Source organism: Phodopus roborovskii, unplaced genomic scaffold, assembly GCF_943737965.1.
Source record: "Phodopus roborovskii unplaced genomic scaffold, PHOROB, whole genome shotgun sequence".
Taxonomy (NCBI): domain Eukaryota; kingdom Metazoa; phylum Chordata; class Mammalia; order Rodentia; family Cricetidae; genus Phodopus; species Phodopus roborovskii.
This window is the reverse complement of record NW_026126517.1, coordinates 41,263,289-41,290,467: the sequence shown is the minus strand read 5'-3', so window position 1 is coordinate 41,290,467 and position 27,179 is coordinate 41,263,289. Positions and strand designations below refer to the sequence as shown.

General features: G+C 46.8%; 1 protein-coding gene across 1 annotated transcript; it reads left to right on the top strand.

Annotated features, from left to right (window-relative positions):
- Positions 1 to 1,916: 1,916 nt before the first annotated feature.
- Slc24a1 (solute carrier family 24 member 1) lies at positions 1,917 to 26,548 on the top strand. Its single transcript, XM_051197757.1, has 10 exons — positions 1,917 to 3,766; positions 12,966 to 13,019; positions 14,348 to 14,456; positions 18,122 to 18,205; positions 19,004 to 19,095; positions 22,527 to 22,575; positions 23,047 to 23,561; positions 24,253 to 24,342; positions 25,147 to 25,313; positions 26,283 to 26,548. The coding sequence occupies exons 1-10, from the start codon at positions 1,955 to 1,957 to the stop codon at positions 26,530 to 26,532; spliced, it is 3,222 nt and encodes a 1,073-aa protein (XP_051053714.1). The 5' UTR covers positions 1,917 to 1,954; the 3' UTR covers positions 26,533 to 26,548.
- Positions 26,549 to 27,179: the final 631 nt, after the last annotated feature.

Here is a 27,179-nt window from a genome sequence, read left to right as displayed (position 1 = left end):
ATGTGGGATGGCTGCAAAGTGCTGAGTTCAAAGCAAGGGGCAGGGTGCTAGAGGGAGACAGGGAAGGTCAGGGTAACCTAGGACAAAGGAAGAAGCTTACTTATTCCCACCACTTTGATGGTTCTACTTTTATACTGTAGGCTAGCACACTGGCACTTCCAGTTAGTGTGGTTTACAAAAAGACTGGGAGATTCACTGCAGGCTCATGTCTGGGTCCCTTAGAGCTGTGTGAAGTTAAGTGAATCACTTCTCCTCTAGGTGTCTTTGTGCCTCACAGGGAGTTATAGTGGACAGAACCTATCTGTTACTCAGTCCACTTCAGATACACTACTATTCTTCACAAGCCAGGCATTTCTAGTAATTGTTGTATAATGTAGTTAGGCACAGGCTAGAGATTTAATGGGTGTTTGTAGGGCCTGGGTCTCAAGGCCCTTTATAAAATAAGGTTTCTCTGTGGGTCTTTCCTCCTGCATCCTTGTGTAAAGCTAACCCCAAGAGCTCTTGATTCTGTCTAATGCTTTTCATAGAAATTTGTGTGTTCGGTCTCTCAGAATTCCTGTAACCTAAATATCATTACTATTTACATGGGCAATAGCCTTACAATTAAATTAAATTTAAATGTGCTGAGATGTAATTCAGGTGGTAGAATGCTTGCCTGGCATACATGAAGCTCTGGGTTCTATCCCACAAAATCACACAAAATCGACACGGTGGCACAGGCCTATAATTTTAGCACTTGGAAGATGAAGGCAGGAGGGGAAGTTTAAGTCATCCTTGCCTACATATTGTGTTCAAAGCCAGCATGGGCTGCATGAAACCCTGTCTCAAAAAATTACATTTAAATTGGCTGTAGTGGTACTCGTCTTTAATCCCAGCACTCGGGAGGTAAAGGAAGGTGGATATCTGTGAGTTCAAGGCCAGTCTGGTTTATAGACAGTCCTCAGCAGCCAGAGCTACACAGAGAAATCCTGTCTTGAAAAACAAAACAAAACAAACAAGAATTATGTTTAAAATGTTACAAGGTAAAGCAATCTAGGTGAATGTACAGTGAAAACTAAGTCTCCCTTTGACCAGTGGTCCTCAGTTTCCCTTCCGTTGATGTCCTTCCAGAGCTCAATTTTGCATGACCAACACATATCCATGTCACAGCTGAGGCACTAGGTCAGCTTACCCAGGGAAACACAGCTGGCAGGCAGCAGAGCTGAGAGTCCCGGCCTTTGGCTCCATTCTCGTTTCTCTCCCACCATCGCACACCATGCTGCAAGAAGCGCCCTGACTTTTAAGCTTTGTCCTGTCTGGATGAGACAGCATAAGCATTTTAAAAGAGTCCCAAACACATCCCAGCCCCCTTCCCCAACATACATGAACACACAGAGCCATAATTAACTAATATCCATGGCGATGCCACTCACTGCTTTCTCTTGCTATCTATACTTTAAAGTCATGCCTCCCTAGCTCCTTCTTACCTTGGAGAAGCTGAGATCTGTGGCTTGGGCCCCAGTTATGGATGACTGAGCTCCCAGTAGTGTAGGCTTGGACCTGATGGGTACAGGGGACTCTTTGCAGGAAACCCAAGAGACAGAAGAATCCACAAAGCCCACCTGATCTCAGTCAGAACCCTGGATGGCTGGCATGTTCACAGAGTGGGAGTACTCTCTCCTGAGAGTATTGCACACTGGAATGGAGTGCAGGCGTGGTTAGCTCCTGCAGAACAAGATCTACCACCACACGGCTCTCTCTGTGCTACTTTTTGTTTCTGGGACACTTTTCTATGTGGGAGTTCTAGATCACAAAAGAAGGCAATTGATTTCTTTTCCTCTCTAGGTTTGTGGATACCGCCTGGCTGGGTGTCATGGAGAAATCTTTCCTGATTGCCAACATGAATCCCAGAATAACCTCTGCCTCTTCCTGGGCAGAATGAAAGACCAACTGTAACCAGGCATAACTGGCTATCATGGGGAAACTGATCAGGATTGGGACACAGGAGAGGCGGTTATTCCGACGACCAAAGAGGCTTCATTGGAGTCGCCTCCTTTTCCTCCTGGGAATGTTGATCATCGGTTCCACCTATCAGCACCTGAGGAGACCCCAGAACTCCTCCTCAATGTGGAAAAAAGCCTCTTCCCAGCAGCCTATTAAACTGGCCAGCAGGGACCTCCCCAGTGATGAGATGGCAGTGGTGGGAAGTGACCCTCCAGAGGCTAGCTCGGAAGTGGATGGTGAAATGCTGGCACCCCAAAACACAGTGATCAGGGATGAAGCAACACCTAGCATAACAATGGATGACACCCCCAACCCACCCAGAACAACCAAGATCACTCCAACATCACCAAAGAATACTTATGGTCCTATAGCTGCTGGCACAGAGAGAAAAAAGGAAAACCCTCCACCCACATCTAGCAGGGTATCAAACCACTTCATCTCAATGTCAGGCAGAGAGAAAATAAAAAGCTATTCCCCAATAATCAGGGGAGAAAGGAGGAACTCCACCCCAACTCACTCCAGGGAAAAGGGAAGGAAGTATACCCCATCCCCAGCGGGTGCACCATCTGCTACCACCCCCATATCCACAGAGAAAGACAGCAAAACCATGGCAACCTATAGGCTATTGGAGACCAAACCTCCTGAGAGAACAGTGGAAGAAACCACTGCAGCTTCTCTCAAGAGAGTGGTTCCGAACACCCAGATTTTCTTAACACGTGAAGTAGAAACAGCTCTCTTGACTTCTCCAAGTTTGGTGGAAGAGAACACCTTGGGTAGTGCTAGAAGAGAGGAACAAAACAGCTCTACCAGTCCCCAGGGAGTATTCCCACAGCAAACTCCAGCCACCTCTGAGAAGCAAGTGACAATAAGAGCCAGGATGGGTAATAACCCAGCAACCATCGGAGCTTCGACTGCTGCCTGGAGAATTAACAATCCCTTGTCCAGAACCAGCGCACCAACCATTAGAATTGCTCCAGCCACCAACAGGGAACTGGCAAAGAGACCATCCACAGCACACAGTGCCCCAGTAACTCCCAAAGTCAAGGCAATCCTGACCACACAGGTCCACCGCTGTGTGGTCATGGAGCCAGTCACAGCGGTACCCATGACCCCATCTGCAAGCATAACAAACATTCTGTTCCCAGGGACACCCAGCCCCAGTCCCTCAACTTTACCACCTGGCTGGCCAAAACTCCACGCCAAGGCAGAGTACCCCCCAGATCTGTTCAGTGTAGAGGATCGGCGACAGGGCTGGGTGGCGCTGCACATCTTCGGCATGATGTATGTGTTTGTGGCCTTGGCCATTGTGTGTGATGAATACTTTGTTCCAGCCCTGGGAGTCATCACAGACAAGCTGCAGATCTCTGAGGATGTGGCAGGAGCCACGTTCATGGCTGCTGGAGGCTCAGCTCCTGAGCTGTTCACCTCTCTCATCGGTGTCTTTATTTCCCACAGCAATGTGGGTATTGGTACCATTGTGGGCTCTGCTGTGTTCAACATCCTTTTTGTTATTGGCACCTGTGCCCTTTTCTCCCGGGAGATCCTCAATCTCACCTGGTGGCCCTTGTTCCGGGATGTTTCCTTCTACATCCTTGACTTGTCCATGCTCATTGTCTTCTTCCTGGATAGTCTCATTGCCTGGTGGGAGAGCCTGTTGCTGCTGCTGGCCTATGCCCTCTATGTGTTCACCATGAAATGGAACAAGCAGATTGAGCTTTGGGTAAAAGAGCAGCTCAGCAGGAGGCCAGTAGCCAAGGTCATGGCCCTAGGGGACCTCAGCAAGGTAAGGCAATCTGGCTCCAGCTTTCCTAGGTCTCTTTGGTGTGGAAGGCCAGGGGGAGCTAAGGACAAAGAGTAGGAAGAGCTGCTCTGCTTCCTTGGCTGTTGTTCATTTGTTTACAGCATGCCTAAGCCCTATAATTAGCAAGTGTGTGGCTCTTCTCCAATGGTTATGATTTTGAGCCTTGTTTTCAGAAAAGAAATCAATCTAGAGCTCTTTTGTCTTAAATACGTTGCATGATTCAGTGACTTGAAAGACAACATCCTATCGGGGAGGTCAACTCCGAAAACAAATCCTAAATAGGGACCCCTTTCTTTCCTATTCCTGGGGGGTAAGTTTGGGTACAGAGTGGCTCATAGCCTATCTCTGGTCTTAGAGAGGCTGCTGGTGGGAGCAGAATTTTGCGTGCAAAGAGCATAAGACTTAGCTACTTAATCCTGAGCAGTTTTGATGAGTGGGCAGGATGGCTAACAACTTCAGCAACCGGAGGAGGCAAGAGATTAAATTGCTTCCTTTAGAATTTTTGAAATAATGGTCTTCTGTTGAGAGCATGGAACCAAGAGCTGGATCCCCTGGGTTCTAATCCGATGCCCATTTTCAATTAATGGTGTGACCTGGAAGGGTCTCTTCTCAACTCTTTCCCAGTTTCCAGGGGAAATGACAGGTCAGGTTATCACCAAAAGGTCCTGCCTAATGCCAACATTTATGATGATGACTGAGTCCAAATGAGTTCAGTTCTGGCAAGACTCAGCACAGAGGTTACTCATGTGACCTGCTCAACCATTTACTGTTTACTTGGGGCACAGAAAGGGGGGCAGGGGGGAGTGCTGCTCTGAGTCACATGGCCCTTTGGGGTCAGAACTGGAGAGGTGCAGCCCCCTGACTACCTAATCACCCCCAATTTCCTGCCAGGCTGCTGCTCTAAAGCCATGGGCTTAAAGGGACTGTGATTCCTTGTTGCATAATTTAAGCTGAGAAAGCAGGAATCTCATAGGACAGAAATCACTCTGGAGCCTTGCATCTGAGAGAAAATCCCTGGTGTGTATCAGGGCAGCAGAGTTCTAAACTCCTCCTACTCACCTCCTGGTTCTTTGTAGTAACTCTGTTCTCACTGAAACTCAGCACACCCTGAAACTTCTGCACTAAGCAAGGCCATCCAAGCAAAGCTTGCTAAGCATGTGAGGCAAAACCCATGATTTTAAAAGTATTTGTCTTACTTAAGAGGCTGCCCAAGACCTAGATGCAGTTCTTTATCAACCAGTAAGCAGGGATTGATTCCAACTGTTTGCTTACTTTGTGTCGAAGCTAATTCAGTATTGACAGTATTATTAAAGAAAAGTTGAATTACTAACTATACTTGATGGTAAATCCAACAGTATTTAAATAGAATGCTTACTCTGGACTTTTTAAAAAAATAATGCCCACCATGTAAGAATAAGTAACTCAAGAACTACAGCCATTTAAAAATTGTGTGTGTGTGTGTGTGTGTGTGTGTGTGTGTGTGTGTGTATGTGTGTGTGTGTTCCATTCTGGGATGAATTTTAGCTATAGAGAGAGTGAGCTACCTTCCTTTGTGTCTAAATTTAACTGTTCAAAATCTTTGATCTGATCAGAGGGATGTAAGCTGTAGTATATTTCACTGACAGTGTTTGAGGACAAGCCACTGCATTGAATCCATGAAGCAATTCTGCAGTTCTTTGGTTTTGTTTTTGAGACAGGATTTCTCTGTATTGCTTAGGAACCTGTCCTGGAACTCACTCTATAGACCAGGCTGGCTGTCCTCAAACTCAAGAGCCCTGCCTCTGCCTCCCAACTGGTATTAAAGTCGTGTACTACCAACAATGCCCATCCATACTGGTTTTCAATGTTTGTGGTTCAATGTTAAGCCTGCTCCCGCCCTGCAAAGTGTTTTCCCTTACCTATGATTTTTCTTTTTTTTTTTTAAAACAACTTCTTCCCTACTTTCTACTCCTTATCACTGGACTGTGGCTCTCCTGGATCAATGGGTCCCTTAGTTAAACTTCTATGGAGAAGTCAGGGGCCAGAGAAACTGGGCTTCCTCAATCAGCCATGGCTCTGAAATAGAGGAACTCAGAGAGAATTGAGCAAAGCAGGCTGGGAGCCATGGAGCAGAGCTGGTGAGGTGAAGTCCTCCAGGCCAGAGCATCTTGGGAAGTAGGAGCCAGGCAAGGAGAGAAATACAGTGGGAAACAAAAGTGTCCTTTTCCTTCCTCTGAGTGACAGCGATATCAGCTTCATCAGTGCCACTGAGTGGGAAAGTGATTGTTTCCCTAAGTCTGAGCCCTGAGTCTTAGTCTGGAAGTGTTTGGCTAAGTCTCTTCAGGAATGCCAACAGTTCAGGGACTTCAGTTTACTGACAGGTAGGAGCCAAGAAAGGAATTCAAGCATTTCAACAATTTCTCCCTCTCTCTTTTGATTTTTTGAAACAGGGTTTCTCTGTGTAGCCCTAGTTGTCCTGGAGCTTGCTCTCTAGACCAAGCTGGCCTCAACTTCAGAGAGATCCACCACTTCTGCCTCCCGAGTGCTGGGAGTAGATGCATACACCTCCACTGCCTGGCAACAATTTCTTATTAAATGCTAAAAAACTAGACTGTAATCTGTATCTTACATATGAGGAGACAGGGGTACAGAGTGGGCACTTAACCTGCCCAAAGTCACACAGCTAGTCAGTGATACTTAGTGATGACAGTAAACCAGTATATTTGAGTTTTAACTTAGGTGCCTTGTTAACTATCTCCTGCTCCATGAGCAAGTTAAGGCAACTCTATAAACCATTTTATTAAGTACCTGGATGAAAAGCAGTGTGAGGAATAAAGTTAACTTCAAGGAATAGAAACCTGTGCTGGAGCCTTAAATCATGTTGCTGTTCATGTAACCCTTTTATTGCTGTGAATGGGGTGAAGACAGCTCAGGCAATGGCAGACTCTTTCTGCTAAGGGCAGGCACTAAAAACTTCTTGCTTTGCAAGCCATACCCCCTCACAGTTCAATGCCCTCCCTATAGCTAGAAAGTTAAAAAGCTACACAGTACAAGTAAATAGCTACACAGTGAATAGTAGGAGTGGCTACATGGTTTTCCTCTCCCAACAGAAGGCCTTGAGCATTCCTCCAACAGGTGCAGCCAGGTTTCTGAGCTGGGCAATATTTTAATTTTATGAATGTCACATTCTGTCTGGAATATCTCAAATCAGAATGAAGGGCTTTCTTGGGGGTCATGATTCTAACAAAAATACATTTAAGACCATTTCCAGAAAAAAAATATGTGGTATTGGCCACACACACACATACACCTTTAGTTTTTATATATTTACATCTATTTATTGTGTCTGTGACAAGCTTCCACATGCCACAGCATATGTGTGGAGGTCAGAGGAGTTGGCTCTCTATCATGAGCATCCTAGGAAATAAACCTCAGGTCATCAGGCTTCCAAGCCATCTCAGCAGCCCTTGTATAGTATTTTAGAGTGTCTCTTTTGGCACTATCTGAAAAATTTCAAAGCTAAAACCACCTAAGACAACATCATCAGATTCACATTGGCTGGTATAAGGTGCCTTTTGTGATCCCAGTAAGGCAAAGGTAAATGCTTGCATGGCTATCAACAGTCTCACTTAGCTCTCTTTGAAGCTTTATGCTGAGTGTTGAAGCTCTCCATATATCATTTCTGGCCCCAGATGACAAATCTCTGTATAGTCACAGAGAGCCAGCATTCATCAGAAAGCTCACTGGCATCCAAGGATGATGCCTTCATCATGTGGAGTGAGTGAGGAGCTCAGCCAGAAGGACCATCCATGGACTGAAGAGCAGCCTACGGAGCGCCAATGGCAAACAAGGGCATAAGGATGAGTCCTTATGGAAAACCCGTCTCTACACTCTACACCAAAGAATTCCTCAGGATGTGAGGTTCTAGGGAAAAGTCCTGAATACAACTGTGGCCTATTTTCTCCCCAGCAGGAATTTTCCTACTCAACCGGCAAGACTACACATAGACAAGACAGGCACACCTGTTGAAGCTGGACTTCCTATTTCTTGCCAGAGTCGATATCTAGCTTGCAGGGTCATATCAGTGGCTTGTATGGCCAGCTGCTTGCTGTAGAGATGGGAGGCTATGGACAAGAAACAGCCATCTTCCTACTTCTATGGGTCCCACCCATATTAGGCTTCACAGAAGCCACTATGCTACAAAAGAGCTCATGTTGGCCAGGCTGAGGAATGGCCTTCAACTGTTTAACTGGTCATTGGCTTCCTTCTAATCGTCAGGAAAAGATGGAAGGAGTCTCTCTCTCTCTCTCTCTCTCTCTCTCTCTCTCTCTCTCTCTCTCTCTCTCTCTCTCTCCCATTGCTATAGTTCACCCTGGCCTCAAACACTAATCCCAGTAGAATCCTGTCTTTGTATCATTAGTTCCCTGGCATGGGGCTGCAGCTTTGTGGCAGAGTTGCTTGCCTAGCATGTGCCTTTCCCTAATAACTGGATAAAGCTTTTCAAGTCCCCCTACCCGATAGTAGCAGCAGGTGACAAAACAAATGCATGAGAAACAAATATTAATAACACAGTAAAAACATCTGCATGAGGCAAGTCCCACTGCTTCCTGTTTCCACAAATACGTGTGTGCCTGTAGCTGAAGTGTTATAGGCACTCATACAGCACAGCAACATTTTCTCCTATGGAGCGTGATGGGATTAAGTACCAAATTAATATCCATGGTGTTCTACAAAGAATAGCATGCATTCTACATGCTCTGCCACCTGAACTAATTGGAAAATAAACCCCACAAGTAACTGTTTAGTGAGGGAATGGACAATGAATGAGAGTCAAGAAGAGAATTGCAGAGTGAGGAGCACTGTGAAGGAGATGCACAGTGGCAGGGTGGTGGGGGCCTTTGCTGGGGGGGGCAGGGGAGGTTTTTGGGGAGAGAAGTCTGAAGAGTGAGCTACAGTATAGAACTGGGCAAGCATCCCTGGAGGAAGGAAGAGCATTTGCAAAGGCCTCGGGCTGAAAGGACCTGACACAGCATTGTGGTTAGTGGGAAAGGCAGGGAGAGGGTACAGGGCATCACTGGGGAGGCCTGGGAATTGGATACTGAGTTTGCGTTTCATTTGAGGTACAATAAAGGATTAGCAAAGTCCTGTTTTAGAAGTCACTCTAAAGTCACTGTGTAGAAAACAAATTATAGGTGCACAGTAATGGAAGTAGGAGTAGCAGCGTGCCTGGTTGGGAGCTATTTGGAGCACCCAGTTGTCTAGCTGTGTGCGTGTGTTTACACATGCATGCATGTGGTCTCCACTGGACAAATCTAAAATTTGTAACACTTTACAACTCTTTTCCTTGGCATAGCTGAATTTTCAGCATCATTATGTTTGCACTTTTTGAATCATTACCAAATAAGGGTTATTTGAATACAAACACTGTAAAATGAGGACAATCTGATAACTAGGATAATTACTAAATGACTGATGACATGGATACACTGAACACAGAGATGATTCATGTCCCAGGCAGGATGGTCAGGGACAGCCTGAAAATACATCAATGCAATTTAGAGGTTAAAATTTGTTTGTTACTGTAACTTTCCACCAACTAGCTTAGGACCACCATTGATGCAGGATACTGAAACCAAATAGAGTCACATTACATATGCACAGATGTCCTGGAGAAGTTATCTCTGCACTAGGTGATGAGGGAGGGCAGGAGAAGTCAGGGATGGAGTTGAGCTTTTGGCATGAGTGGAGAATGAATGGTGGTGCTAGTCACAGAGACAGAGAAGTCTGGAGGGAAAATGGGCTCAGGAAACTCAGGAGCGCTGCTCTGGTGTGGTGGTCTGGGCGCTTCCATTACTGCCCAGGAGGCAGTTGGATACATGAGTCTGAAGATGGAGCATTGGTGAGGAGTGAATTTGTGAGTCACTAACCAATGTTTTGGAGGATCAAAGCTCTGTGAAGGAGAGAAAAAGTAGGCCCTGAAAGATACACACCACACACTTAGTCTTCAACACTAGTTCATAAATTAACCCATTTAATCTATGTTCTGTCAGGTGGCTCATTACCTCATCTTTCATTACTGCCATGAGTCTGGCTGGTGACTCCACCCAGAATCCTCTCTGTCTCTGGAAGTCCTGTCTACCCTCTTCCTTACCAAGCTATTGGTCATTCAACTCTTTATTAAACCAATCATATGTTCACACAGTATAAAGGAATATTTCATAGCAGCGTGTTGAAATAGTACTTTTAGAGGACGGCAGCCATAGCTCAGTGGTAGAGCACTTGTCTGACATATTTGATCTCTAACACAGTAACATTGACAAACTTTGGATGTGAGGAAGCATTGGAAAAAGTCACAGGTTAGGTGTGGTCACACATGCCTTTTATCCTAGCATTTAGGAGGCGGAGGCAAGCAAATCTCTGTGAGTTCCAGGCCAGTCAGGGATGCATAATGAGACTTTGTCTCAAAAAAACAAAACAAAACAAAACAAGGTTGAGTGGTGATTAGGCACACATTTAATTCCAGTACTGGCATACCTCACAGGTGGATCTCTGTGAGTTTGAAGCCAGCCTGGTCTACAGAGTGAGTTCCAAGACAGCCAAGGCTACACAGAGAAACCCTGTCTTAACAAACAAACAAAACAATCCCTTCCCCCCAAAAGTTGTTTGTTGTGCTGCACTATGGGCGGTCAGGAGGCGGGTACAGAGGAAACTCAGCTCTCCGAGGGGACAGTGTGGCTTCTAGAATACAATGTGGGACACAATGTGATTTGCTTGGAAACTCATTGTGCTGAGGGGGTGAAGAATACACCTGAAGAGGAACAAATCTAGACTCAAGGATTTTGTGGGCAGGAAAGTGGAGTCCAAACTGAGCTGCCTGAGGCCATTTGTAACTCCAGTTTCAGGGGATCCAATTCTGGTTCCAAGGATTCCCCTTTTGGCCTCTTGAGCACCAGGTATGCATTAAGTACAGATACATATATGTAGGCAAAACACTCATTCATATTAAACAACTTTTTTTTTTAAAAAAGGTTGACATGAAAGTCTGTTGATCTGAGTTTGATTCCTGGAACCCACAAAAAGTGGAAAGAGAATCAACTCTACAAAGTTGTCTTCTGACTTTCACACATGTGCATGTGTACGTCCGCACAGACACACACACACGCACACGCACTCTGTTGCATGTGACTCTCCCATTACAAGCTTGTATTTGAGCCCCCACACAAAACAATAATAAACAAAGCACGATAATTTAAAGGAAGGAAATGGCTGAGAGTTGTGTATGTGTGTAACCTCAGCATTCAAGGCGGTCCAGGGCTGGATAGCAAGACCATGCATCTCTCTGTGAAGGCTTCAAAGCTAGAAGTGAATGCTGGGACTGCCCATGAACACATAGAGAAGTATTTTAGCTTGGATAAGGCTGAGCAGCACAGTCATTAGAGGCATAGGGCATAGTCATTAAAGTATCATAGGGCAAAGGTCAGTCCCTTGGCTCTCTGGGGGCAGTCCCCAAAGTAGCATGTCCCTCCACTCTAGAGGACTCAATGGGAGAAGGCTGGATATGATGAATGGCGAGAGGGGTGGGACAATGGCAGCTAGTGCTGTGTGAAGCCTCTTTTTTCTCAATAAACTTACAGGTGTGACATGAAAAGGTTAGGGGACCTTATTAAAATACACATCTTCCTCCTTCACACCCAGTTTGGTTATTTCAGCTCTGTTTTATTCACTTACATGCCGGTTCTTTAACAGTGAGTATCGGACACTCAAGCCTTCCCCACCCTTCAAAGTCCTCACATTCTACCCACTGCAGGAAGCCTTCCTGGCCCACCTCACACAGCAGCATATCTATGGCTCTTTTATTGTGACCCATGCTCTGTTTTGCCTTGTATCTGTGTGATATGTCTCCATTCCTTTCTGAACACAGACTCCGTGCCCTAAATATCTTTTCTCCCTGTAACCACCAACAGAGTCCCTCATAATAGCATGTGCTCAGTATAAGAGTGGGTGGCCTGTGTTAAGGTGGTATTTGCTATATTTTCAGAGCCCAACTGAGAACGAAGCTGTTCTGTTTCTGGGTGGGCCTTGCTGGCCAATGAGGGAAGCAGAGGGATGTAAAGATAGTCACTGGGGCAACTGTTAATAACCTTGGTGCCTAAAGATAGCACCAGAGGCCACCTGGGATTATGTATATACCCTCCTTACCATTGTTGAGAGCCACAGGTCAGAGCACCAGAAATAGCTACATCATAAGTTCACTGCATGGTAAAAACAAACAAACATAGAATCTAGTGGATGGTGGTTTACTTCCATCAAGCACTCTATAAAGGAGGCTGAGGTAGGAGGATCACCACTAATTCAAGACCAGTCTGGACTGTATAGTGAGTTCTAGGCTAGTCTGGGTTGTTAGATAATGCACCTATATCTATTAGTAGATAAATGATTGGATTTGAGTTGAATAGACAATTCATGTATCATTCAAATGGCATTCCAAGACTATGATTCTAATGGGCTCTATGTTACATCATCTTGGGTGTGTAGGGTGGTCTCAACCCTCGGCAGGATGTCCCACTGCTTCCCTAAGGCATACACACTTATCTGACTCCAAAGCAAGATTTTGAAATCACAAGATGTGCCATTTCTGTCCAACTTTCAAGGGGAGGGCTGTTTTAGCAGCAGTAGTAGGGGAGGGGTGCAGCTAAAGGGGTCATGGAGAAAGCTTTGTACCAGAAACCACCCTCAATTTTCTGAGGAGGAACAAAAGATTCAGGTTAGCAGAGAGGCATAGGGAAGACATCTGTGGTATAGGGAAAGGGCATAAACATAGAGGGGTAGAAGTAGATGAAGTGAATCTATCCTTTTAATTAATATATTGCATCTTAACCATATCTGTTCACACATAAAGAAATTAGGGGAAATGGTAGGACAAAAAAGAATAGGTAGAGAGGACAGTGACATTTAAATGGAGTGAGGAGCGAGGAGCCAAAGCAGGACCAACAGGAGCCTGGGATGCCTTTTCAGGCATGTGACACATTGGAGCCAAAGGGTAGCAGGCATGTTGAAACATTTGGTGAAGATAGATTAGCTCCAGGGGTGTTTCTGGTTTGCACCAGCAGCTTCCCCAGAGAGAGGGGCAGGTAGGGCCAAAGAAGGAGGGTCTCTCCTTGACATGTGTGATTCATCTCTTGATCTTTGCTCCCCTCTGCAGCCCAGTGGTGGTGCCATTGAGGAAAATGAGCCAGAGGATAACAAGAAGCTCAAGGTGGGTGTATGAAGCTTACCCTGTGGAGACATTTCAGGGTCCCAGTTTGAGCAGGGATATTGTGGAATCTTGACACAAGTGGGGATATCTCAGGGTCTCAGCATATGTCTGCACACTAGGATGCTGTGGTCCTGATGCTGTGGAACCCAGTTGATCCAGGGAGGCCTGGGAGGTTCCTGGGAGCTACCAAGGTCAGCCAGGCTGTGTGGTGAGGGCCTCTTATTCCACACAGTGCTGGCTTGGGAACTATCTCTTTAACATCACGGTTCACTCTGTCCTGAGCCTCCTGCATAACCTTGGGTTCTATGTTTACAAGATGCAGTTTAGACTAGACTCAAGTCACACTTTTCCAGTTCCAACGTTGATTGATAAAAGTTCACTTACTGGTGGCTTTAGCATACCCAGAACTAAGGAACTAGGGGAAAGTTCTTGAGCTGGCAGGACCTATGGTTTTTGAAAGACTAGCTTAAGGCACTGTGTGGAAGGAGTTATGGGAACTTTGATAGAAGGCAGAGCAGGTGGTGGTGGCGGTTGGGGCTTGGGGGCGCTGAAAATTCCTCTCTCCAAAGAAAACCTCCAAGTCCATTGTAGTGGCTACAGCCACTAGGTGGAGTAAGAGTTCAGCTGGAACGGGATCCAGAGGGCGAAGAGGGTGTCTAGGGGTAATCTTTCGGTATTTCTTTGTGTCGCTTTGAACAAGTACGTGTCACATCTGCATGCAATACAGGTCTGTGTACTTCAGTACCTCCAAAGATCTCTGAGCACCAGAGTGTAAAGGCAAAGTGGGCTCACAATCAGTAACACTGGGCTGCTAGTTTGACTTGCTCCCTGCTTGACCTTGGACATACCACCCACCCACCCCCTTTTTGTGCTTCCTTTCCTGTCGATGGGGTTCCCAGTGTTGCTTATCCCTGGGCATGGGGCAATTACAGAACACGGTCAGACATGATGTGCAGACTGTAAAGGGCTGTACCTGGTGTAGCAGCCTGCCTTATGTGGATAAGGGTGTGTTTCTAGAAAAGGTTGCTTGTGGTGGGTAAGGTGCAAACCTTCCCATAATATGGTACCACTGATCCATATGACCTGTTCCCTGTGGAGGCTGTGGGACTCATGCACGATGTAGAAGGAGCTGGTCCTGGAGGAACCAAAGGAAGAACGAGAGAGTTGGAGGCGAAGGAAGCAGCTGCTCAGTGCGCGGGGTGGGGTGGGGGACCCCTCTCTCTAGTCTCTGAGGGAAGGAGGCAGGTTGGCAAGGAGACCCTCCTGCAGCTCCTCCCCTGACCTGGGCAGGTCCCCACTGAGGCCTGTGCGGCTCTCCCCTTGCTCAGCTTCCGTCTGTGCTGACCCGAGGGAGCAGCTCGGCCTCACTACACAACAGCATCATCCGCAGCACCATCTACCACCTCATGCTCCACAGCCTGGACCCCCTGGGGGAAGGTAAGCAAGGCCTCCTCAGACCTGTTGATCTGCCCCTCATGTGCCTCCCTTCCAGCTACTGGAAAGAATCTTGGACTTGCAAATGGTAGTGACAGTGGGCTGGGCTGGGAGGGCAGAGTTATTAGAAGATAGTGTGTGAAAGCCAGATAGTCTGGACAACATAAGACCTGGGCTCACCAAAAGAGGGCCACATGAGACATGATTACTAGGGTCCTCAATATGCACTGTTTCCCTGCCCTGTGTCCCTGTCTGTAAAGTGAAGGGCCTTATCCACAGCCAGGACACAAATGCTATGTGGCCTATTTGGATCTGTGTTGGGTCCGATCCAATGTCTCACAGGTTGACTGGCCAGGGATGCTTCAGGGGACACCACCTCCACAGCCTTGAGGCATTTCTCTTTGCTTTGGATTCAGCTCTGGAGTCCTAGGAAGCTTGCCCCTCCTTCTAGCCAGGAGTCTTAAAGGACACTCTAGAAGATGTCACAGCCACTTTTGGGGAGCAGAATGCAGTGTTTGAGATGCTGAAGTTGAACTTGACAAATAATGACAGCAGTGGAGAGCCCCATTGTCCACCTTACCAAGTCCTGTCATCTGTCTTCCTCTCACTTCCCCAGAGCACTATCCCATATATCTCTTACACCCTACTGACTGCCTCTCAGGAGCTCTCCTGCTCCCTGTAGACCCTGTCCCCCCCTTTCTGGGTCTCTGGCGCAGAACTAAGCCTAAGCAGGAGGCCCACCAGGAAAAAGCTAGTTTTGGGCAAAGCCATGGCAGGCAGTGAGGCAAGAAAGCCTGAATATGGCACAAAATAATGAGCCTCAGGGAGACCCCTGACTGAGTTTCTGGTTAGGATCTCAGACTTTCATAGGGCCCTGATCTACCCCGTCAGACACAATATGGGGTGCTATGTGTTTAAAAGTATGCTATACTGGGAAAAGCAGTGTCAAGAACAAGGTGGGGCTGGAGAGGTGGCTCAGCTATTAAGAGCACTGGTTGCTCTTCCAGAGAACCTGGGTTCAATTTCTAGCACCCACATGGCAGCTCATAACTGTCTGTAACTCCAGTTCCAGAGGATCTGACACCCACACACAGGCATCCATGCAGGCAAAATATCAACACACACATAACGTTAAAAATAAAAAAAGAAAGAAAGAAAAAGAAATTCTTCAAGATGGGGCTTGGCAACAAAGCACCTCTGAGGAATGAGCAGACTGGTGCAGCCTCAGGTCTAAAGTCTGGGATGGACCTGGCCTGGCTTCCAAAAGAACTCTAAGTCATGCCCAGCCACTCCAAGCAGAACCACAGACTCTAGCCGAGCCCCGGAAACAAAGAACTTCTCCTGAATGGACTGTGGGGCTCCCAGACCCGGCCACCTTTGTAAGCATCAGCTGCCAGCTGGCCTACTTGTCCTAACAGGATTATGTGGTGTTCGGGCCAGGCTGAGGTCACAGGAGATTGGCACTAAGGAGATGATCCAGCCATGCTGGGTGGGGAGAGGGCACTCAAGGGAACAATGACAGGGGAGACCTGATATATGGACTGTGGGTGTGGTAAGCCAGGAACCCCCCTTGTTTCCACCCTTTCCACGTGGAGCTTTCTAGATCCAGCTTTCTCCACAGATGTTCCCTGTCCTCTGAATGCTCACTTCCCCAGAGTGGTGTTTTCCTACCCCTGGGTCTCATACTTCTCTTGTGCTCCCAGTTAGAGGTGTGTGTGTGTGTGTGTGTGTGTGTGTATGTGTGTGTATGTATGTGTGTGTGTGTATGTGTGTGTGTGTGTGAGAGAGAGACAGAGAGAGAGACACACACACACACACACACAGAGAGAGAGAGAGAGAGAGAGAGAGAGAGAGAGAGAGAGAGAGAGAGAGAGAGAGCGCAGCAGCAGCAGCAATAACCTGGGAAATGAGAGAGTGGGGCAAATGATGAGGGTTGTGAGTTCCGGCCAGCAGTCAGCTGATGTACCAGGGCCAGGATGGGAATCCCAGAATGCCCTTCTTTGATGGTGGTGATTGTCTGTTCATCAGGATATTATAGCTCATGATTAGTGCCTAAAGGGCCCTGGGCATTTGGATCGAGGAGGCAGAGTTGTTCTGAAGTCTTGGAAACTCCAGAAAGATCAGCTGGGTGCCAGGATAACTGAGGGACCAAAGGGGTCATAGCAGTGACTCTGCAAATGGCATTTACTACCAAAGCAGCAGCAGCAGAATGACTCTGAGGGCTTAGGACACAGGTAGCAAGGAGGAAATGCCAGGACGGTTTTTCTATTTCTGCCTATCCTGGATCCAGGCAGAGTTTTTATTCCATCTATCTAACTTCCCAGACTGTACTTTCCGTGCAGTCTGACTGCGCTCCCTCCCCATTAGATGATCTCCAGGGTGTCCCAACTCAAACCCTCTGCAATGCTGGGCATTTTCACCACAGAACTGTTTCCAGGGTGGAAAGCTGCTGGCCACTACTGCTATCAGATCACCATCATCATTACAGCTAAAAGGTAACACAGTGACATCTAGGGGCTGTTTTAAATCCAGTCCTGCATAACTTCATCAACCATCTACAACTACTCTGGAAGGCTTTACAGACGAAGTGTCTGAGGGACGGAGAGGCTGAGGGGTCAGCCAGCTGGGCCATTGCTATGGTGCAGCTGGTGTATGCCTGAAGCGTGGGGGAAGCACTGCAGCAGCCAGGCGCGTTGTCTCCCGGATCATGTCAGTGCTCCGAGTGTGTCATGGTGTTGTCATTGGCAGACGACACACAGGCTTCCCAAGCAACCTGGAGAGAGCTAGCCTGCATTTAGAACAGAAACCATGTGACCTTTACTTCACATGCCCATTTGCACCATTGTCCTGCCTGCCCTACCCATCCTTCATGGCACACAGCTGACAGGGGGCCACTTAAGCTCCTGCTTCTCAGCCCATCCCTTTTTCTTCTCTATGTCAAAGTTATTAATGTGAAGTCCTTTGAGTGTCTCCTGGCACAGTTAATATGGGGGGGTGGCCCCCTATTATTTTTCTCTCCTGGAAATCAGGGTAGTTATTCTGTTGCCTGCCACTATAGTAGCAGTCTCCAGTAAAATCTGACCCAATAAAATGTGACACCCACTTGGAATCTTAGTGTCTGGGATCAGAAAGGTAAGGCTGAAGCTTGATCCCTTCCCCCTTCTGTCGGCAAAGGGAAGGCTCATGGGCAACAGGGTCTCTAGAGCAGCCCACATACAATGTGTTGTCCTGGCTTCTAGGAGACCTGTGACAAGTGAGCTGCAAGGGACCTTACGGATCATCGAGTCCAAGAGTGGCAAAAACAGCCTCTCTGCCATCATTTCTCCACTCTCGGCCCATCATGGATATCACTGACCTTGGCAGGGACTCTCCTACTAAGTTGGGGTTAGATACTCCAAATAAGCCATCACTTCAGGTCATGAAGGAAATGCATCTTGCAGGCTGGTTCCCAATCCAGCCATATGTTTATCAGAGAGGAAATAGGAGGAGCAATTTGTCCTAGGTCATAGCCAGTTAGTGATGGTGGGGTACCAGGGGTAGGCCTTGAGAGCTCAGACCCAGACACCAAAGGCCTAGACCAGCCTTCCCTGCCCTGTCACCACCGGGCAGTGCAGGATCCTGACTGGACACTGAGGTCCTAGATAAGGTGTCTTCTTTCTCCTTCACAGCCTGCCCCTCCAAGGACAATCAGGAGAGTTTGAATCAGGAGGCCAGAGCCCATCCCCAGACCAAAGCAGAGAGCAGTCCTGACGGTGAGAGGATGGCCAGACTGGCCACTGGCCAGTTTTCTTCTGCCACACCTCCTGTCACAGCCAGTGTAGAGCTGACACGGAGGCACATGCCAGTCAGTTTCACTCAGGTTCTTCCTTCAGTGATGTTTTTCTGCCAGCAAGGGAAGAACAGGGGGCACTCATGTCTCACATCTTATTCCCTCTTCCCGTGACTTCTACACAAGGACATTGTTGCTGTGAGTACTATGAAATGAGAAACCCTACTGCAGGAAGGTGTCTTGGAGCCCAGTGACAGAAGCCTAGCATCTGTTGGCAGCCATGACCAAGAAAGTAGGACAGCAATTGCTGCATGGGCTCTGCATACCAGGTTTACCCACCTTACTCAGAAACTCATAGAGGGAGCCAAGCAGCCACCATTCTTTCTATTCCACAGCCCAGGAAACCAAGATTCAGAGAGATCAAGTGAACTGCCCAAAGTCACACAGCCAAGACATGGTTAGCTTGTAGCTAACCTGAACATAACAGATTTTTCCAAGCTCCCTTCTATGCAGTTCCTATCCATGGCCTCAGAGCCTTTGAACTCAGTGGGATTCTTTCAAAGGATCAGCCCACCCTGCTCCCTGGCCACAGTCCAGGAAATGACCATTAACACAGGGGGGATGCTTCTCAGATGCCCTTAATATTCAGGGGACAGAGTAAGCAGTTCCTAAACAAGCTTCCTTAGCCCCTCAAGTCAAATGCCCTGTAGTTTCTCCCACCTGTCTCTGCAGCTGCTCTCAACCTGCTCCACTCTCACCTAACCCGTGTTTGTCCTTTAAGAGGAGGAGCCAGCCCAGCTCCCTGCGGTCACAGTCACTCCAGCCCCTGCTCCAGACGTCAAGGGAGATCAGGAGGAGGATCCAGGCTGCCAGGTAGGTGCCCAGCCTCTGAACAGCTGGAGGATTTCAGAGGTCAACGAAGGGCTTTCTGGCCAAAATACTTCCTACTTGAAGGCCTGAAATTCCAATTAACGAACCATGCCCCTTTTCTGAAATCATTTGAAAAATGCTCACACTTTCCAACCAAGAAAGTTCAACACTCCAGCATGACGTGTGTGTGTGTGTGTGTGTGTGTGTGTGTGTGTGTGTGTATGTGTGTGTATATATATATATATATATATATATATATATATATATATATGCTGTAAGAATATAAGGAATTGTTAGTGTGTCAGCAAAGCAGACAGAGACTGAGACCAGGCTGTCCCAGACCACCAGTGGCTTGAAGTGCAGTAAGAGAGCTGCTGGGTAAGAGACTTTGGCATGACCCAAAGCTCTTCACTGCTGCTGTGCCTGTCTCATTTGTAGTCTGCATTGCCCTGACAGCCTCTTCTTCCCTTATTCTCAGACCAAGTGGAATTTGTCCCCACACTTTCTTACCATGAGTCTTGCTTATAGAGCTCGCTCTCTCTCTCTCTCTCTCTCTCCCTCCCTCCCTCCCTCCCTCCCTCCCTCCCTCCCTCCCTCCCTCCCTCCCTCTCTCTCTCTCTCTCTCTCTCTCTCTCTCTCTCTCTCCCCAGAGTCCTTCTCCCTCCACCATCCCCAGATAGCCTTGTCTGGCCTAGTATGGTTAAAAAGCTCCCTTGACAGTGAGGCGTCCATGATGTACCAGAATCCAAATGCCCATGGGATTCTGTGCCTGACATGGGGCTTCCATAACTGCCTCCTTGTTTTCTGAGCTTCCTCTACTTCCCTGACCCGATGGTGAGGTTCCTGAGGGCAGGACCCAAGTCTGAACCATTTTTGCCTCCACCCCAGAGGGAAACATCCTGCCTGGCATATGTTGTGGCCAATATAGGTTGAGTGACTGGCAGTAAACAGTTATTTAGGTCCATGTACCAGCCCTGCTTTTCACACTTAACATCCAGAAGCACACTTTTCTCTCATCCACAGTCTAGCAATTTTAGAACTCAGTCTCTACGTGTGTGAGCACCAAGCAGGCCCACTATAGTCAGGTCATGTGAAAAGGAACAAGAGAATGTAGAAGCATCTGAGCCTCGGCCCAGAAAATGAAGCTGAGTCTCAGAAGGAGCTGAGTCGAGGTCCAAGAAAACCTCCATTTGCCACCTTTCCTCCCTGTTTTCACCATGTGCAGACTCTATGACTGGCTTCAACCCTAAACTACCAGCCCAGCCCTCCAGTCCACAGGGACCAACCAGTCACCAGCTTCTACTCTTAGAATGTGTTCAACTTAAGTCGCAGGTCAGGGATCTGGTGCACAGCCAGGCAACTGTGGCCCTGGGAAAGAATGGGATACCTTCACTACAACACAGAAGGGAGCTGCTGTTCACCTGGACTATCAGGCCTGCCCTCCCTCCCTCCTTCCCTCCCTCCCTCCCTTCCTCCCTCCCTCCCTTCCTCCCTCCCTCCCTCCCTTCCTCCCTCCCTCCCTCCCTCCCTCCCATCTTTTTTCTTCTGTGTAGTCCCGGCTGTCTTGGAACTTTCTCTGTAGACCAAGCTAGCCATGAACTCAAAGACCCACTTGCCTCTGCCTCCCAAATGGGATTAAAGACATGTGCCACCACTGCCTGGTTGAGGCATGCATTTCTAATAAGATCCCCCAAGATAACAATTTTGGGAGCCAGAGAAGGAGGTATAGCTGGGTGGTCTCATCCTGATGACTTGAATGAACTGCTCCCTCCAGAAAGCCTGCTCCTGATGGGGTCAGAGGAGGGTGGCAGACAGATTTTAGATAGATCTTTTCACTCTTCATTCCTAATTCAGAGCCCAGGCATCCCCACTTTGCTTCTTCATCTGATCCTCAACTCTGATTGCATATTAGGATAAAATGGAAAACATTAAAAAGTTGTTCCCTGTCTACCCATTGAGTCAGCATCCCCAGGGCAGGTCCTCCAGCATCCTGGCTTAAGAAGTTTCCAGACAAGCCAGGCATGGTGGAGCATGCATTTAATCCCAGCACTCAAGAGGCAGAGGCAAGCAGTTCTCTGTGAGTTAAAGACCATCCTGGTCTTCATAGTGAGTTCCATGCCAGCCAGGACTGCACAGGGAGACCCTGTCTCAAAAAGCTGGGGAAAAACGTTTCCAGGAGATTTCTATATGCAATAGAGTTGAGAATCACTGAAAGTCCTTTGGAGGGTTATTACGACCTTTGCTGTAAGTGCCATGTTTACTTCTTAAGTGCAGGGGTCCTTGCTCAAGGGAATAGATTACTATGTTACTGATTAGTTTCAGATCTAATTGGGGACCATCAGAATTAGTGGTTTTTAGTTTTTAGTCAAAGCTCTACAGATAAATACACCAGAATAATAAGCATGGGAACTATGGGTATGAACTTTCATCTCAGATGTTCGAAGGCAATTGATACATATATAGAGTTAGAAAATCTGCATTTCCAAAAAGTCCCAAGATAACAAATTTGAGAGCTAGGGGCCCTTCAGCCATGGGATGTTAGTGGTAAAGAGGCTGAGGATTAAACTATAGCTATTCAAATTCCAATACCATTATACACAAACTGTGGACCATGGGCAAATCTACCCATCTCCACTCTCCACTCTTGTTTCGTCACTAGTAGTCAGATACATACATACATACATACATACATACATACATACATACATGGGTCCATGAAATATAGCAACTGCTATTATTATGAAGTCATTTACTAATATGCCTTACATGTGAAAATGTGTAATAAATAGGTATAATTATCTTACACATTCAATGTAAGAGTTGGGGAGTTTAGTAGACTTAGCAAGGTGTTGTGTCTGACAAAGCATATCAGGCCATGTTAGACAATGTGGAAGGAAGCCTAGTATATTAGAAAAGTGGCGGGGGGTTGTCTTGTTCCAGCATGTATAGGTTCTGTGTCCAGTTTTGGATGCTCCACTCATGGTTTGGCTAATTAGAACAAATTCATCTAACTGTGGCAGTCTCTATGTCATAGCATGCTGGGTGCTGGAGAACCCAGAAACCTTCAACTCATGAAGGGGCTGGCCTGTGGAAGAGTACTTAGGCTTGTTTCACATGTCTCCAAAGAATAAAGTGTATTTGGTGGTGGAGCTTTGATACAAATATTGACTTCAAACCAGCCAATGCTGTGAAAGGTGGCAGATGCTGCTGAAGGTGGTGAGTGCTCCAACCTTGAAAACCGAGCAAATAAAAGCTGGATGACCTGGGTAGGAATGTTGTGATTGCAAGTTTGCTGCATCTTTGCACCAGTTTTCTCCTCTGAATATTTAACTGTTCAGATGCTCTGAAAACACCAAAACAAAACTAGGGAGCAAATGGGATACAAATCAGGCAGGGCTGTTACCATACATTAATCTGTTGTCTTTGGATTGCAGGAAGAAGTGGGTGAGGTTGACAGAACAGGAGCTACGACAGGTGAAGAGGGTGAAACTCAACCAGGCGAAAAGGAAACTGAGGCAGAAGGAAAAGAAGATGATCAAGAAGGGGAAACTGAGGCAGAAGGAAAAGAAGATGATCAAGAAGGGGAAACTGAGGCAGAAGGAAAAGTTGTCGAACATGAGGGGGAAACCGAGGCAGAAGGAAAAGAAGATGAACTTGAAGGGGAAACTGAGGCAGAAGGAAAAGAAGATGAAGCAGAAACTGAGGCAGAAGGAAAAGAAGATGAACTTGAAGGGGAAACTGAGGCAGAAGGAAAAGAAGATGAAGCAGAAACTGAGGCAGAAGGAAAAGAAGATGAACTTGAAGGGGAGACTGAGGCAGAAGGAAAAGTTGTTGAACATGAGGGGGAAACTGAGGCAGAAGGAAAAGAAGATGAACTTAAAGGGGAAACTGAGGCAGAAGGAAAAGAAGATGAAGCAGAAACTGAGGCAGAAAGAAAAGATGATGATCAAGAAGGGGAAACTGAGGCAGAAGGAAAAGTTGTTGAACATGAGGGGGAAACTGAGGCAGAAGGAAAAGAAAATGAACTTGAAGGGGAGACTGAGGCAGAAGGAAAAGAAGATGAACTCGAAGGGGAGACTGAGGCAGAAGGAAAAGAAGATGAACTCGAAGGGGAGACTGAGGCAGAAGGAAAAGAAGATGAACTCGAAGGAGAAGGTGAAATCCAAGTTGATGACACAGAGGTAAAAGATGGTGAAGGTGAAACAGAAGCCAATGCTGAAAATCAGTGTGAGACCACCCAAGATGAAAAAAATGCAGATGATGAAGGGGGAAGTGATGGAGGGGATAGTGGAGAAGAGGAAGATGATGAAGAGGAGGAAGAGGAGGAAGAAGAGGAAGAAGAGGAGGAGGAAAATGAGGAGCCTCTGTCCTTGGAATGGCCTGAGAGTAGGCAGAAGCAGGCCATTTACCTCTTTCTCCTGCCTATTGTGTTCCCACTGTGGCTGACAGTCCCCGATGTACGGAGGCAGGTAAGAGTGCCTAGCTGTGTCTCAAACTGCCCTTCCTGAGACAGACTTAGGTACTGGGAAGAAGGCTGGGGAACCTAGCTAAGTAGACTTCACCCATTAGGATATGGGGTAGGGCTGTAGCTCTGCAAGGAATAGTGTGCCATATCTATGAGTCAGAAGTTGGAGACCTCAGGTGTGTCTTATGTCTGCCACTACGAGCAGTATGAACCAGTCCCTCCTTTACAATCTCAGCATTCTGGTCTTAGTATGGCAACTACGGCCTTGTACCCATCCATAGTTCATAGAGGTAGTCTGAAAACCCAGGGTGATAATGCTATTTTGCCACAATCATTCTCTCTTATGTAGATTAAAGTCTAATATAGTCCACCTGAAGTCCAGAAAGGAATGGGGAAGGTGCAAAAGTCAAATTCAAGTACTTCTCTGGGTCTGATTCTAGAGCAAGCTCATAGCTCTCTCTAGCCTGGTTCTATTGAATGCCTGTTAGACAGGCTAGCCCCCCACCACCCCCATCTCCTTACTGATCAGCTCCAGGGGCTCCTTGGGGAAAGGGCCATTGCTTCATGCAGACCTTTCCTGTTCTTCCTCATTATTACCGATCCACTAGACATCATCACATTTTGGAGCTCCTTCAGAGAGGGAGCCAAAGATCAGCCTCTGCAACTAATTTCTCTTCCCTTTACATCTCCAACAGGAGTCCAGGAAGTTTTTTGTCATTACCTTTCTGGGATCCATTATCTGGATAGCCATGTTCTCATACCTCATGGTATGGTGGGCTCACCAGGTGAGTGAACAGTAGTTCAGTCCTCCATCAGCAAATCCTAGGATTTGCTGATGCATTTCCAGTGTCCAGGCCTATCAAGATCCAGTGTACTTGTGGTTTCCATGCTGTTTGTAAAGGCCTTCAAAGTAGGCATTTATTCCATGGACTGTTTTCCAAATGTGGCTTTCTTATTTTAACTGGTATTCAGCTGTATCATGGCACAGGAGGTCCTTCACATCCAGATTCCAGTGGACCAGGCTGGCCTGACCTCCCCATCTCCAACCTGGTGAAATATCTTCCTTCACTTGATTGATTTAGTTGGGTCTGCTTGCTAGCATTGTGCAGTTGCTGCCTGAGTATCAAGAGATTTTGTGTTCTGCCCAAAACAGCACTTACCACAGAGCTGTGATTGCAAGCTTTTGTCTAGGCTAAACACATGAACAATAGTGCCCAAACTTCTATCTACATCCTGGCCTAGCTCCCAGGATGCATTGCATAAGTCACATGTCCAGAGATGAAATGTTGACAGAGTAGACTATTGGAGGGGCAGTTCTCTAGGCATGCAGAGTTGTTGCAGTTGGGATGACAGTGAAGGGCAGCTCTTGTGTCATTAGGCGTTTAGTACCCTCAGTGAAGAGCTGTGTGACTACCTGGAGCCTAGAACAGGAGCCTGGCTCTTTCTCACCAGCCCCATCCCCATTCCTCTCTTGCAGAGGGCATGTGCAGAATCTTCTTGTCAAATATTGTGTCACTGGTGCTGTGAACCCTCAGATTTTCCATCTGGTGTTGCCATGGTTCCTCATCACTGTTGCTGTCTCTTATCAGGTCGGTGAAACCATTGGGATTTCAGAAGAGATTATGGGTTTGACAATCCTAGCAGCAGGCACTTCAATTCCTGACCTCATCACCAGTGTGATCGTTGCCCGGAAAGGCCTGGGAGACATGGCCGTGTCAAGCTCAGTGGGCAGCAACATATTTGATATCACAGTAGGGTGAGTGATAATATTAGTTTCTAAGGCATCTTCAGAGCAACTGAAAACTGCATTGGTTCAGTTGGCTGGTTTTCTACTTCATTCATTATAGATGCAACAAAAGGGCATTTGTATATACAATGAAATACCTTCCCTTCATTCACCATGGCCTGAAATGTAACTGACTGGAACTTACAGATGAATTGAGAAGTGAGGTTCATTAATTCCATTTCCCAATACAGTAAATACTGCTCTTCAAGGAGGTAAAGAAGGAAGGGTCTGGAAGGAGCTGTTTCAATCCTTCATCTTCACATCTGGGCTCCTGCTAGCTCAGAGGCTTTAAATAGCCTTTTGTATAAACAAGAACTAACCATCCTCCTGTGTTACTGCTCCCTCCCTGCTCCTGGTCTCCCAAGGTGTCAGAGCACCTGGGCTGCTTTCATTTCCCTGGTCATGTCTTGGATTTGATTATTTTGCTTGGAATTTATGTATGTGGATGTTAGGGAGGGGCAGTGGGTGGTGTAGGCATCAGAAAGATCTGATCACTAAAGAATATTTATCCTGAGGTAGTTCTTAATCATAAGAACTGAGAAATTAGTCACACATTGACTAGGGTTAGTCCTATATATCACTAAGCTTGTGGGGGTGGGACTCAGACCAGGACATTTTTTTTTTTTTTTTGAGATGGGATCATACTGGTGCAGGCTATACTCAAACTAAGGATCCTTCTGTCTCAGTGCCTGGTACTGTGCTAACATGCCTAGCTCGGAGTACATGTTTTAACCCAGCCTCTCAGCAATAAGCCTTGAACCCTTTGCCAAGTAATTTTGTTTCCCTATCCTGCATTTCCTCATCAGTGAACTGGTTAATAATTTCTGCTTTACTTCACCTTGTATGTGTGAAAAGTAAGAACTCTGTAAACATTAAAACACTAATCAAGCACCTGGCATATTATAAACAGCCAGTGTTCACACTGTTTGTCTTTTGCAGCTTACCTGTCCCCTGGCTCCTCTTCTCTCTCATCAACACCCTGCAGCCTGTTCCAGTCAGCAGCAATGGCCTGTTCTGTGCAATTGTCTTGCTGTTTCTCATGCTCCTGTTTGTGATCTTCTCAATCGCATCATGTAAATGGAGAATGAACAAGATCCTTGGCTTCACAATGTTCCTTCTTTACTTTGTATTCTTGGTAATCAGTGTGATGTTAGAAGATCGAATCATATCCTGTCCTGTATCTGTCTGACTCAGTCACTGATGCTCAAGATGGACATAGACCAGAAGACCATGCCAGAAGCTACTGTCCCTCTTGCCATACCAGTCAAAGAAAGGACATGATCAGGAATGTGAACTGGACAGCCTAGATTCTCTGAAGTGACTGTCATTGTGTTGGAGGCTTCTCTTTGCAAATACCTGCATTTCCTGGTGGATTAAGAACATTACCTTGGAAGGGAGACTTCCTATCACTCAGGTCTGCACCTCTCACAAAATCAGCAGGAGGGCCCCTGCAGCCAGAGGACTTTCCAAATGAGACCTTGGTTAAGGCTGGTACAGCAGAAATAAGACAAGCATTCTTTCTCGAAATTCCCTGGTCACTCCTGAAGAGCCTCTGGACCAGGGATGTAGGTGTTGAAGGCTAGCTCTCCTGGTCACAGCCCCAAACACGTACTGCCATGTGCTATTCCTCTTGGTGCAAATGTTTAGTCACGCCAGGTCTGCAGTTGTTATAAGTTCAGCTAATGAGTTTAAGGAGCTAAGGCTACAGAGGGGCAGTAATAAATTTATCACTCTTCTCTATAGTCCTGTAAGATGCAAGCCACTGTTTTCTATGTTAAAAGGAAGCTTCTATTGTTGCATTTCTGAAAAATGAGATTAAAACAATAAATAGCCTAA

Bases quoted from the DNA above. Each gene is read 5' to 3' on its own strand.
- Slc24a1 (XM_051197757.1), top strand. From the start codon at position 1,955: ATGGGGAAACTGATCAGGATTGGGACACAGGAGAGGCGGTTATTCCGA. The intron at 3,767-12,965 runs GTAAGGCAATCT...TCCCCTCTGCAG, and splicing joins CCCTAGGGGACCTCAGCAAG to CCCAGTGGTGGTGCCATTGA. The intron at 25,314-26,282 runs GTGAGTGATAAT...TGTCTTTTGCAG, and splicing joins ATATTTGATATCACAGTAGG to CTTACCTGTCCCCTGGCTCC.